This window comes from Antechinus flavipes, chromosome 2 (assembly GCF_016432865.1).
Source record: "Antechinus flavipes isolate AdamAnt ecotype Samford, QLD, Australia chromosome 2, AdamAnt_v2, whole genome shotgun sequence".
Lineage (NCBI taxonomy): Eukaryota > Metazoa > Chordata > Mammalia > Dasyuromorphia > Dasyuridae > Antechinus > Antechinus flavipes.
The window spans coordinates 82,925,506-82,938,728 of record NC_067399.1 but is presented as its reverse complement, the minus strand read 5'-3'; the positions used below and the strand labels follow the sequence as shown (position 1 = coordinate 82,938,728).

General features: G+C 35.0%; 1 protein-coding gene across 2 annotated transcripts in view; it reads left to right on the top strand.

The window, feature by feature from the left end:
- CDKL4 (cyclin dependent kinase like 4) overlaps window positions 1-10,730 on the top strand; it is a 60,241-nt gene extending 49,511 nt beyond the window's left edge. For both annotated transcript variants that reach the window (XM_051975154.1, XM_051975153.1), the window contains exons 10-11: window positions 6,198-6,344; window positions 10,066-10,730. In XM_051975154.1, coding sequence (XP_051831114.1) covers window positions 6,198-6,344; window positions 10,066-10,167 — 249 coding nt within the window. In that variant the 3' untranslated portion in view covers window positions 10,168-10,730. The remainder of the gene's footprint in view (window positions 1-6,197; window positions 6,345-10,065) is intronic.
- Window positions 10,731-13,223: the final 2,493 nt, after the last annotated feature.

Here is a 13,223-nt window from a genome sequence, read left to right as displayed (position 1 = left end):
TGGCATAGTAAATAGTAAAGTCAAGAGACCTGAACTCAAATCCAGCCTTAATTAAGAACTTACTATGACCCCAAACAAGTCATTGTATGCATTAGCTTGCTCAACTTTAAAATGGGAATAATAATAGTACCTACTTCCTGAGTTATAGAGAGGATCAAATGAGATATTTTTAGCACAGTGCTTGACACATAGTCGGCACTTAATAAATGTCTGTTTCTTTCCTTCCACAAATTGAACCATAAGCATCTAGAGAATTAAAAAAAAAAAAAAAAAAAAAAAAAAAAAAAAAAAAAAAACCTTTTTGTTATTGTATCTATCCTCAGGATTTAGCAACCCTTTTTTGGGGGTCTCATAAAGAATAACTCTGAAACTCTAGAATATTCTGTGAAAAACTGATACAAAATCTTCCATCTGGTGGCCTGGGACAAATGAGAAAATATGTGATGCTTTTTGACCATCTGGGTGAAATCCAGAATCAAATGGTCAAGTTATAAGGGATTTCTGAGCCTACTACTCTTAGTCCCTCTTTATCAATAATCATCATAGACTGTCATTAATTTACATGATGTGTTCCTACCTACTCACTTCTCAGTTCATGACATGCTTTTAAAGAACATTATTTTAGGCTTGGAAGTCAGGAAGTGTCATTCATCCACTACCAACAGACCAATGGGTAAGAAAAGAGGTCAAATCACATCTTGGAATAATATCTTCACTGTTATGTAACATATTAGCTGGATAATTGAATAAATTTCTGGACCACCAAATTTACATGTAACAAAATAACTTTGAACAAAATAACTTGTGTTTTACTTGTAGTAGTATTTCCCTGTCTTTACTTCATTCAAGTCAGTCATTCCATAGCTAAAGAGTATAGCCCTACCTTTAAAGGAATTCAGCCAAAGCCGCATCCTAAGATCCTATCAAACACTAAAGGATGTGGATGTAGGAGATCCAGAACCATCCACATATGCAATATTTTTGCATTACCCAACTACTGGAAATTATATAGTTATTTCATTGAGACTTTATCATTATAAAATGCAGTATGTGGTCCTCATATTTCAGTTAACAAGAAATACCCAGTGTTCAATTATTCTCCCACTTTTAGCTCCTCTAAGCTCGATAATTCATATCTATTAGCACTCCTTCTCTAACCTCACCTCATCCCCGACTTCACTCATCCTTTTTCTATCCAGAAAGACAAAAATGACTTAGAAGTTCAAAAATTCAGGACAAGTCATTAAATTCTTAAACGTTCTAGGTAACTAAAGCTGTAAACTGCAGAGAAGGTAAGGACCTGCGTTGGCAGATGGTGTTTTCTCATCTAGGAGTTCCCCATCCCAGTGAACTCACAGGCTTTGTTGGTCCCTCTTCCTACGGGGCCAAAGTTGAAGGGCTTTCATCTCGATGTTTCAAGCTTTGTATTTGTTTAGGTGGCACATGGTGCATTGAGTGCTCGCTCTTGAGCCAGGAAGATTCATCTTCCTGAGTTCAAATCCAGCCTCAGACATTTAGTAGCTGTGTGACCCTGGACAAGTCACTAAATGACTTGATTGCCTGCTTCAGTTTCTTCAACTGTAAAATGGGGATATTAATGGCAGCTACCTCCAGGATTGTTATAAGGAATGAAATAATATTTGTAAAAACCCTTAGTACAATGCCTGGTACATAGTAGATGTTATAATGTTTATGCCATTCCCTTGCCCTATCTAATTAAAAAAAAAAAAACAAACTACTGGGAAAGGCAAGTTGATTCCTTATTGAGAGGAATGCTCTATCCATTATCACTGAAGGAGTACCCTTTACCGTAAGCTCCATTTAGAAGATGGAATAAACTAAGTGGCAATGGGATTGCAGAAACAAAAGCCCATGATTATACTTCAGTTTCTGTTAGAATCACTCCTTTTCCATGTGGGCGGGCATAGGGTGATTTCAGCAAGAGCCTAAAGCTTTCTGCATTGGTGCCTGCTGTCTTCATCTGTCTTCAGTTTCTAGCCACCCGCCTTTGCCCTTACCTTCTCTGAATCCAACCACCTTAACTGTTATCCTATGTGACCTCAGCTGCCTGGGGAAATGAGGAGGGGATTCCCAGACTTCCCAGGAGTGGGAAATCCAATGTCAAGTTCCTGCTCTCCTCTTGCCCTCCCATTTTGTGAGGACAGGAGGCATGACAACCTGGGACCTTGCCAGAAACAGTTAAAAATTACTGTCTTTTGAAGGACTTTTTTAAGAAAGTTTTTTTTTCCCTCTCCCAATTTGGATTTTCTACATGAAGATATTAGAAAACATTCAAGATCTTCCAGCAATATACTTTTAAATCTGCTTTATACTTAAATCTATTCCTAAATGCATTTGTGTTGTGTTTTTTCTAATATGTACTACTGTATTCAAATCCCTAAAAATGTGAAAAGGATAATCTAAATTATCTACAGGTCTACAGACTTCCAATGGAACTATGGATATATTCCAGAGAGTCTATAAACTTGGAATGGAAACACATATTACATTTTTATTTTCACTAACCTCAAATTGAAATTTAGCTTTTCCGTTAAGTATTTTAAAACATTCTTCTGAAAAGGGGTCCATTGGCCTTCTCAGATTACCAAAGGGATACATGACCAAAAAAAAAGCAAAAAAGCTGGGTAAGGAGAGGAGGAAGCAAGTGAGACTAAAGCATGTATTAGGTAAGTGCTATATCGAGATATAATGTGTTATATTGTGCCAAGATTTAGTATGATTGATCCTCTATCTATCAGGGATGGAGAGTCTTTTGTTTTCCCTCCTAAGAGAAGGTATTGATTCCAGAAACAAATTAAATCATAAGCAAAAAGTAACTTTATTTCATTCACTCACCCACCCAGGAATAAATATGATTTACTTGATATAAATATAATAATAATAACTAACATTTATGTAGTACTTACTATGTGCCAGGCACTATGCTAAATCTTTTACAATTATTATCTTACTCAATTCTCACAACAACCCTATTAGGGAAATGCTATTATAATTCCCATTTTGTAGATGAGGAAACTGAAATAAATAAAGCCTAGTGATTTGCTCAGGGTCACACAATAAGTGTAACTGAGGCTGGATTTGAACTTAGGTTTTCTTGACTCTGGGTCCAATGCTTTATCCATGGCACCCCCTACCTACACTTCATATGTGTATGTGTGCGTGTGTGTGTATATATATACATACATATATATATATAATTACAAATCAAAATAATGTATTTCTAAATACATTAGAAATATGTGTATGTATATATAAAATTACGTATAAAAGTAATGTATTTCTAAATACATTAGAAATGTGTGTGTGTATATATATATACAAAATTACATATCAAAATAATGTATTTCTAAATACATTAGAAATGTATGTATGTATATATAAAATTACATATCAAAATAATGTATTTCTAAATGCATTAGAAATGTATGTATGTATATATAAAATTACATATCAAAATAATGTATTTCTAAACACATTAGAAATGTGTGTATGTATATATAAAATAATATATCAAAATAATGTATTTCTAAACATTTCCAAAATATTGGAAATACAGTGTATAAATATGAATGTACTTGTGCACTTTTAAAATTAAGAATAGTGAACCTAAAACTCTACTTACTAGATGGAATATAAGATAAAAATATTTCAGATCTGTGACATGATCAGTTAAAGAAAAAGAAAGGGAGGAAGGTGGGAGAGGTGATAAGAGAGAAGCAGAGTGAAAGAAACCAAAAGGATGTCAGTGCAGAGATGAGGTGGGGAGTGTGGGAAGTCAGAACATAGGGGGCGTGAGCATAGTCCCAAGAAGAGCCTTCACAGCCTTCCCCTGCAATGGACTGCAATGGGGAATGAAGTCACATCCTTTATAAGGCAGAGAAAAAGCCTAGTAGAGGGGGAGTGCATAGAAAGACCTGCCCAGCCTCCTAAGAGCTGATCTGCAGCTGCACCAGGTTGGTGCGTGGCTGAGTACTTTCCCTTTGCCTATGTCTTTGTGGGGATCCATCTAGATGTCAGTCCTCTGGAAGAAGAGGGCATGTGGACCTCCCCCCAGGTGTCAATGTAGAGCCACATTTATGTGGTTGTGCCCTTCATGAGCCCACACAGGGGTCATACAAGAAGAGGGAGTTCAGCTAGGATGAGTAATATCTCTGATTCAGTCTCAGAGCTCTATCTCTGAATTTGCCAGCTGAACTCATTTTCCTGTCTCTAGAAACAAATGTGGGATATAACAGAGAAAGAGAAAAAGAGAAGAGGTCCACATAGCTGGGACCTGAAGACCTCATATCTATGGGAGAAGGGAGGGTATGTGGTCAGCAAAGGTCACAAAAGCGGACATTAGGAGGAAGCTCATCTTGAGGTGAGATTAGGTATGAGGGGCAGCTAAGTGGTACAGTGAGTAGATAGACCAATGGCCCTGAAGTCAGGAGGACTCAGTTCAAATCTGACCTCAGACACTAGCTGTGTGACTCTAGTCACTTTACCCTAATCGCTCCCTCCCTGAGCCCCTCTCCCAAACAGCATTGCTGGCATTAGGGAGTTTTGGCAGCAGGTCGAGGAGACTATAGCCCTCCATGAACTACTACCAGTAAACAGACCCACAGATGTGAAGCCCCAGGATAAAATTTTAGTCGGTGAAAAGGCTTGATTGAAGTGATATATAAGTCAAGCTTGTATGAGGTAAGCAGCCAAGATGGGAATTCATACATAGAGCAGGACAAGAAAGGGACCTAGTGACTGCAACTGGGTTACAAGATGGATGAGATCATGGAAGAATAAGACAAAAATACTAGAACCAGGGCACGAGATTAGAGTTAGGTCAATATTACTGCATGAGGTGGTACGGTGGATAGGGTGCTGGATCTGGAGCCAGGAATACCTGAGTTCAAACAGGGCTTCAAACACTTGGGCTGTTATTGGCCGGCTGGCATCAACTCACAACATGGAGAGTCTTGTTGTATTAGGGCCAAACCCAAACTTTTTTTTTAATCATGGGAAGACTTATCTACAGTAACCTAGACAGCCTGAACTCCAAAGCAGTCTCAGATCTAGAGAGTCAGTTTTTTCTTTTATCTTCCTGATCCTTATTATAAGTAGAATTTATTGATTGATTCTAGTTTCAAGTTACCTGCCTTTCAGAGTTGTTTTTAAGGAAATTACTTTGTAAAACTTAAACTTTACCCATAAATGTAAGTTGTTAACTGTTGTTTGTTAATCACAAGGAGGAAAAAGTCGTTAAGGGGGTCACAAGATATTTTGGGTGTTAGACTCTTTTGGCAGTCTGTGAGACTAATGTTTTTAAGCAATTGGAAAAAATGTTAAATTTCAGTCGGAGATTGCGAAGAATAAGGATGTAATCCCCACCCCACCCCACTAATCTAAGGTCAGAGATTCTCTAAAATCTGACCAGAGTGTTAAGAATCCTTTTCTAGAGACTCTCCTCTCTAGACATCTGTGATATTGATCTCTCTCTATTCTCCTCTTTTCTGTCTCATTTTAAGTCTCATTTGTTTGCTTTTTATCGAGGCCATGAATCCTAAGAATTAGGGTCCCCCAAGACCCTATTCGGAGCCATCTTACCTTTTCTCTGTATTATATCATACTTGATGATCTCATCAGCTCCCATAGGTTGAGCAAAAACATTCAAGAACCCCATGCTTTAAACTGTTTGCTTTGGAGGAGTGTAGGTAGGATAATGTAATTATCCCATGAGTTGGTAAAAATGTACTGAATATTCTTCCTTTGTTAACTCTAAAGTCAACACTTTGAAGTACTCTCAATGCCTAGTTTTAGAAAGATTGAAAGTTGAACTTCCATTTTATAAATACAGAATAATGCTATAGCTCTGAGCAAAACCCTCCTAATAGATGTTTTGTTCTACCACATGCATGAGCTAATTCCAAGTTTCCTCCTTAATTTTATTTCCTGGCTTCACTGGCTCCCTTTAAGTCCTAATTAAAGTCCCATCTTTTATACAGAGCCTTTCCCATTTTATATATAGCTTGCTTTGTATATATTTGTTTGTATGTTTTCTCCCCAATTAGACTGTAAGCTCCTTGAGAGCAAGGTGCCTATCCCATGGTTGTTTAATAAATGTTGATTGATTGACTACAAACGATAACACAGCAGAGCCTTCTCTTACCTTTCCTTTTTTTTTATTTTCTGTTCTTCCAAAGAGTTGCTTGAAGATGAATCCAGATGATAGACTAAATTGTGCACAGCTCTTAGAGAGCCCTTATTTTGAATCTTTTCGAGAAAGTCAAGTTAAAAGAAAATCACGTAGTGAAGGAAAGAACAGAAGACGATCACAAGTACCTACCCAGGTTTGTAAAGATAAAACACTACTTAATTTCTGAATCTTCATTTTCCCTTCCCTTCAAAACAGCATAGATCAGGAATTTTTCTGTATATCACTTTAATGTAGATTCCTATCTCCATGAGATGATGGTTAAAAGAGTGCTAGCCCAGTTGAAAAAATCCTTGCCAAAAGGATGCTTAATTATCTGCTTCCTAATGTTGAGTTATATAATAAACTGGAAGAATTCACTCTTCAAAGACAAAACAGATATTAATTCTAGTTTAAACCATCTATATATAACATAAGAGTGTATTGTACACATTTAGATATTCCACAAGTCATATCATGTCCCCAAAGCTCCTCCATACAGTAACAGCGTGGTGATATAATGGTTGGTTGATGGCCTTAATTATCAAAGAAGAACAAAATGAAATCACTATATTAAATTCGAATTACAGTGCATTGGACTATGGCTGATCAGATCATTATGAGCTCGGAATGCTCTGCCACATGTTGGACACAAATAGTTCCTATGAACATTTGGGGTAGTTTCTCTAATTTTACACATTTCACATTTCTTTTAGATTAATTTATAGTACCTTCTCTGATGAGAGTATGGCATGTGAGGCAGTCCTGTGCCAGTGTCTCCCATGTCATATAATTGATTGTAAATTTCTTAAGAGAGATCTTAAGAATATCCTTGTATTGCTTTTTCTGGCCACCTTGTGAGCGCTTACCCTGTGTGAGTTCTCCATAAAGTATAAATATATAGATTAGAAAGATAGATAGATAGATAGATTTGATAAGTATACATTTGGCATTCAAACGATGTGGCCAGCCCAACTGAGTTGTCTCTCTGCAGCAGAAGTGGAATGCTTCATACAATAGTTCTGGGTTCAAACCTAAGACCAATAAAAAGGGATGATGCTGTACCAACATAATCCCAGGATGGGGCAAAGGAAACTCTCTCTACTCTCCCTCTTAGAGATGACTGGCCCAGAATGCTGGCTTCCCCTAGCTGTACTGTAGAGGCAAGGTCAAGTTCTAAATGTATGCAAAGAATTCACATCTTGTAACCTAAAACTATAGTGTCAATAATAATAAGCTAGCACTTTATAGGATTTTAAGATTTGAAAAGCTCTTTACACACTTTGTGTGTAAGGCATCGGAAACTCACTACAACCCTGTAAGTGCTATCTTTGTTGCACAGATAAAGAACCTGAGGCATTAAGAAGCTAAATGATTTCCCCAGGATCATGTGGCTAATAAGGGTCTGCGGCAAGATCATCCTGTCCTCTACCTACTGAATCACCCAATCTAATATATATCCCTCCAGATCTAAATCTGTGAACTTATGACTCTATTATATAACAAGAAAAACTTGTAGATATTATAAAAATTTTAGTCTTATAAGTTCTTCAATGATGTTTTAAATTTGCTAAAGAGGATTTTGATCATACAAATACTTTACTACACTGGAAACTGATATTCCAACTGGCATTTGCTTATTTTCTATTATCTGGATTTTGATGATTTCACTTCTCATTCACATGAATACTACAATTAAAGGAGGAAAGAAAGGAAGAGAGCAAATGAGTCAATCTGACTTCTTGAAAGTAGCTCTACTAAAAGTGTGTTGGGTGTAAAAGTTCAGATTAATGAAGAAAATTACAATTTCACATTATCTATTGATTGTGATTATCCATGATCCAAAAGCCATTTCTGGATAGGTAAAAATAAATTCTTTTACCCTTTTCTGTAAAGCTGCCATCCTGGTTTCCACTGGTTTTTGCTCAGTGCCTTTAAGTCAAAAAATAAGAAGTGGATGCCCATTTAAAGTCACCTGGAGCCTTACACCTGGAGCTATATTGTTTTTTATATTTTGAGTTCACAGATTCAACTGAACTCAGATTCTTGATCTGTAACTAATAAACATAGGTGTATCTTTGTAAATAATTCACATGTATGCTTATTTAATGTGAATATATCACTTATAGAATTACATATAAAATATGTAATATATGTAAATATATTTTATATTGAACACATGCAAATATAATTAATATTTTACATGTAAATGTGAATTATTAGCAGACACTTAAAAGTTTATATGTATGTGCATATGTATAAATATAAATATATATATATCACTTAGGGCTTTATATGTGTGTGCATATATACAAATATGTGTGTATATATTAGTACTGTATGTGGATAAGTGTATATATATATATATATATATATATATATATATATATATATATATCTGGAAAGGGCATATGGTATGGTAGATAAAAGAAGCAGCCTTGAATTTAGAAAGACTTGGGTTTGAAGTCTTGAACACTAGCTATATGATCATGGGAAAATCTTTTAACATCTCAGTGCCCTAAGACATTTTCTTTAAACAATACATTACAGAGTTGCTTATCTATATAATGGGAGGAAATCTTTACATCTAAAATATAGGTCAAGATCAAAGAAGATAGATTTAGAGATAGGAATAGATAGATAGATTAGTGAGATAGATGGATAATCCATAGTTTGATACATACATAGATACATAGGCAAATGACAGCCAGTAAGCAGATAGCTGATATAAAAAGATAGATGATAATTGATAAATAACTGATAGAGACAGATCACTAGATAGATTGATAAATAAATGGAAGATAGTTGGTAAATAGCAGATAAGAGTGAGAAATATTTAAAATACTTTATGTATGATGGGCTAAAGATTTTATTCAAAACAAATATGCTTGAACTGGAAAATCTAAGGAAAAGTCCTTTGATGATTCTCTCAATAATTTAAAAGGTAAAATTTATACAATACTTTAAGATTTATAAAGCACTTTACACATTTATCCTCACAACAATCTTAGGAAGGAGATGTTATCAATGTCCCCATTTTATACACTGAGGAAACAGGCTAAGAAGAAGAAAGGGACCACTCAGGGCCATTCTGCTAGTAAATATCTGAGGCTAAACCTGAACTCAGGATGTTCTGACTCCAGATCTAACCCTCTTTCCACTGTACCATCAGCTGTCTCTAGGAGGTAAAGATATCTACATTTCCAAAGAGTAAAAAGTAAATAGGTGAAATAATTTCTTTCCAAAATGTGTCAAGTATTTTACTACATAGCTTAGTACCATAAACGTTTATTGATTATTTCCTTTGTGCTAGGTGCCAAGAGAGACAAAAAATAATGATTAAGACATGTTCCTTTTCTTTAGGGAAATTATAGTCTTTGATGGGAAATATGTAGATAGGTACATCATAGAAAGAAGAGTATTATAAATGCTGAAGAGAAGCACCAACTAACCAAGTACAGTACTCTAGGAGTTCATTTCTGTCAGGAGAGGATTCGTGGGAAGAATGGTAGTTGAAGGGGGAGTGAGGTTGGAAAGTAGGTTTCAAGAAGTCCAGATGGAAGAGAGAACATTTTAAGTGTAATCGTACTGTGAACAAATACACAGAGAAAACCTGGAACATGTTCTGAGAATGGTCGAGTATTCTGAAATGTGCATAATAAGATAGATCTTAGGACAAACATACAAACTCTGGTCTAAGTAAAAGATCCAAACAGTCTAAATTTCAAAGGTATCAGCTCTTAGCTGTGACTTGGCTTGATTCTGAACTTCAGGTCTGTTAACACCCTCTCCCCCTGTGCATTCTCTTCTTAGACTTCTAGGCGTATGGTGGTGCAAGTATTTCAATTTCCTGTATTTTTGTCTCATTCTGCTATTAGAATCAGCTGTTGCCTCTCATACCGGGAAGCCACAACACCCCCACACCTGATGGAAGAAGACAGGTCCTCCAATTAAAATTTGATCATCTTCCAAACATTTAAGAAAACTTTCAAGTAAAAAGCAATCTAACATGTACAAAATTCTCTATGCTCTAAAGAGGAATTCTCAGTGTTTCAAATGCAAATAAGCCATGTGAAAATTAAGATGCCTTCTGGGCTTACTCTGATCATTGTTGATTCCTTTCCATTTTTTTTTCTTCAAATGCCAACTTTTATATTTTCTTTATGTAATAAAGCCTGGTGCTTCACTCCCAAAGGGGCCACTTGCAGAAAGCATCAGAGCAGGCCCTGTCATAGCAATTTATATTGAGAATTTGTGGGGGGTTCCTTTGATTTTTTAAAAGAGTTTATGAATATTATCTCCTTATAATTAGCCACATATTGTCTTTAAAATATCCCAAATAGTCTGCTTCAGCAAGGGGTGACATTAGTTTTTACATTTTATTAATGCATTTGGGTTTGTTTATTTTTTTTAAACAACTTTGTCACTTCCCACTGTCTCATCCACACTACTCTATAAATAGAATAATAACAACAATCAGTTAAGTAAAATTACCCTACGGAACAGGAAGTCTTAACCTTATGAATCTCATAGTCAGTCTAGTGAAGCCTATAGACACCATCTCAAAATGATAATTTTTTAATTTTTTATTTTTATTTTATTATTATTATTATTATTATTATTGCTGAGGCAATTGGGATTAAGTGACTTGCCCGGATCACACAGCTAGAAGTGTTATGTGTCTGAGACCAGGATTTGAACTCAGGTCCTCCTGACTTCAGGGCTGGTACTCTATCCACTGTGCCATTTAGCTGCCCCAAAATGATAATTTTAAATACATAAAATACATAGGAAAATTCAATTATATTGGATACATTTATCAAAAAAAAATTATAATCCAAATCCCCATGTTTTTAAGAACCTTGCTATACAGCAACCACAACTGCATGATTATTTAATAGTTCACATTCTAATGCCCACCCCTCTCACGAGAAGATCAAGTATACTCCCCAAAGCTATCCTCTGGAACAGATATTGATCATTGCATTTGACCAGAATTCTATTGTCTTTTAGTGTTGTTTCATCTGTTTTGTTATTGTTATTATTAGTAGTTTCATTTGTTTTATTATCATCATTCTGTACATTATTCTCCTAATTCTCATTTCTTTGCTCTAAAGGAGTTTTTTATATAAGCACATCCATATTTCTATGATTCCTCCTATTTGTGATTTCTCAAAGAATCACAATTTTTCACAATATTAATATGTTAAAGTTTGTTCAGCCACAGTGGATAGACATTTTCCAACATTGGGATATATTACAATCTATTTTGGGTCAAAGAGTATGAGTAGGTCAGTAACTTTTCTTTAATAATTCCAAATTGTTTCTCATAATTCTTAGACCAATTTAGCTTCATCAGTAAGATATTAGTATGGCTGCTTCCCCACAACCCCTCCTGCAATGACTTTTTTTCCTAATTATTTTATCTTTGCCAATTTAATGAGTATGAGGTAATACTTCAGAAGTGTTTTAATTTACATTTCTCTTATTGGTAGTAATTTGGAGCATGTTTTCACATGACTATTGACAGTTTACATTTCTTCATTTGAAAATTGCTCATACACTTTGAGGCCTTGTCTATTGGGAAATGGATTTATACATATATATGTGTACATTTTCTATAGATTTTGAAAGTCAGACTGATGCAAAGATTTCTAATTCCCCATATGTAGCTTCTCTTCTTATTCTACATTTTATTCATGTAGAAACTTAAAAAAAATTTTATCACTGAAATTGTCTCTTTGTATAATCACTTCCCTCCCTTGTCTGGTTATAAATTCTCCCCCAGTTGTGAAATATATAACCTTCTAGTCTCTGTTTTTAAAAATGATGTGACATTTTATTTGAGTACTTGGATGACCATTATATTTAAATCATTAATCTATTTGGAATTTATTATAACATATGGTATAAATTTCTAGTCTAAACTGCTTTCCAGTTTCCCCAGCAATTTTTAAGTAGGGAGTCCTTTTCCTAGGACTTAAGTTCTTGGGTTAGTAATATTAATAACAATAACAATTGCTAGCATTTATATAGTGCCTATTATGCTAAGTGTATTTATGAAACACTGTATTTAATCCTCACAATAACCCTCAAAGGTAGGTGTTGTTGGTGTCTTGATTTTGTAGGAGAAAAGATTTAGATTGAGGTGAAATGACTTGCTTAGAGTCATATAACTAGTAAATGACTGAGACATGTGAATTCACATCTTCTTGACTTCAGGTCGAACTCTTTATACCACTTAGTTTCTATTTAGTATTTATTATACATTGAGCTAGCTATATGTTCATTTACTCTGAAGTTTTGCTTATTTAATTTGTTGCACTGATCTATTTTTTCTATTGTTTATTACTAAATAGTTTTGACGATTATTGCCTTGTGAAATAATTTAACATCTCCTACCCTCTATCTCCATTTCCCTTCAAATTCTTGACCAAATGTATTTCATTATTTTGTCCAGCTCCATAAAATAGCCCCTTGGTAATTTGTTTGTTGCAGAGCTATTTTTTTATACCTCTCATTTCAGTGATGTAGGAAGCTTCAAGTAAGGAACTTCTAGCAATGCAAATTGGTAACTTTTCAAAAATTGTGAGTCTCAGAATATTCTTGAGGTGCTAGCCAGAATGTAATAAAAGCAGTAATTGAACTCTAGGATTTCCTAGCTCACTATCCATGACATCATGCTGCCTCTCATAGAACTAAATATGGAAATTAATTTAGGTAATATCACAATTTTAATTATATTGGCATGTTCCAGCCATTAAAAAAATAAACAACTCTCAAATTATTCATCTTCCTTTATTTCTGTTGACTCAGTTTGATGACTCTACAGTGTTAATCACATTATTGTTTTTTCTCCATTTTGGTCATTTTTCTCCCTCCCTACTCCAGTTTCTAACCAGATGTCTTGACTAGTATTTTATGAACAAGTATCATAAAACTGGAAGAAAACCCTACAAAATTGTCTAGGTTTTCCCTTAATCCCAAATCAAATTATTCCTCTACCATCCCATAGAAGGATCTACACCAGAAGAGT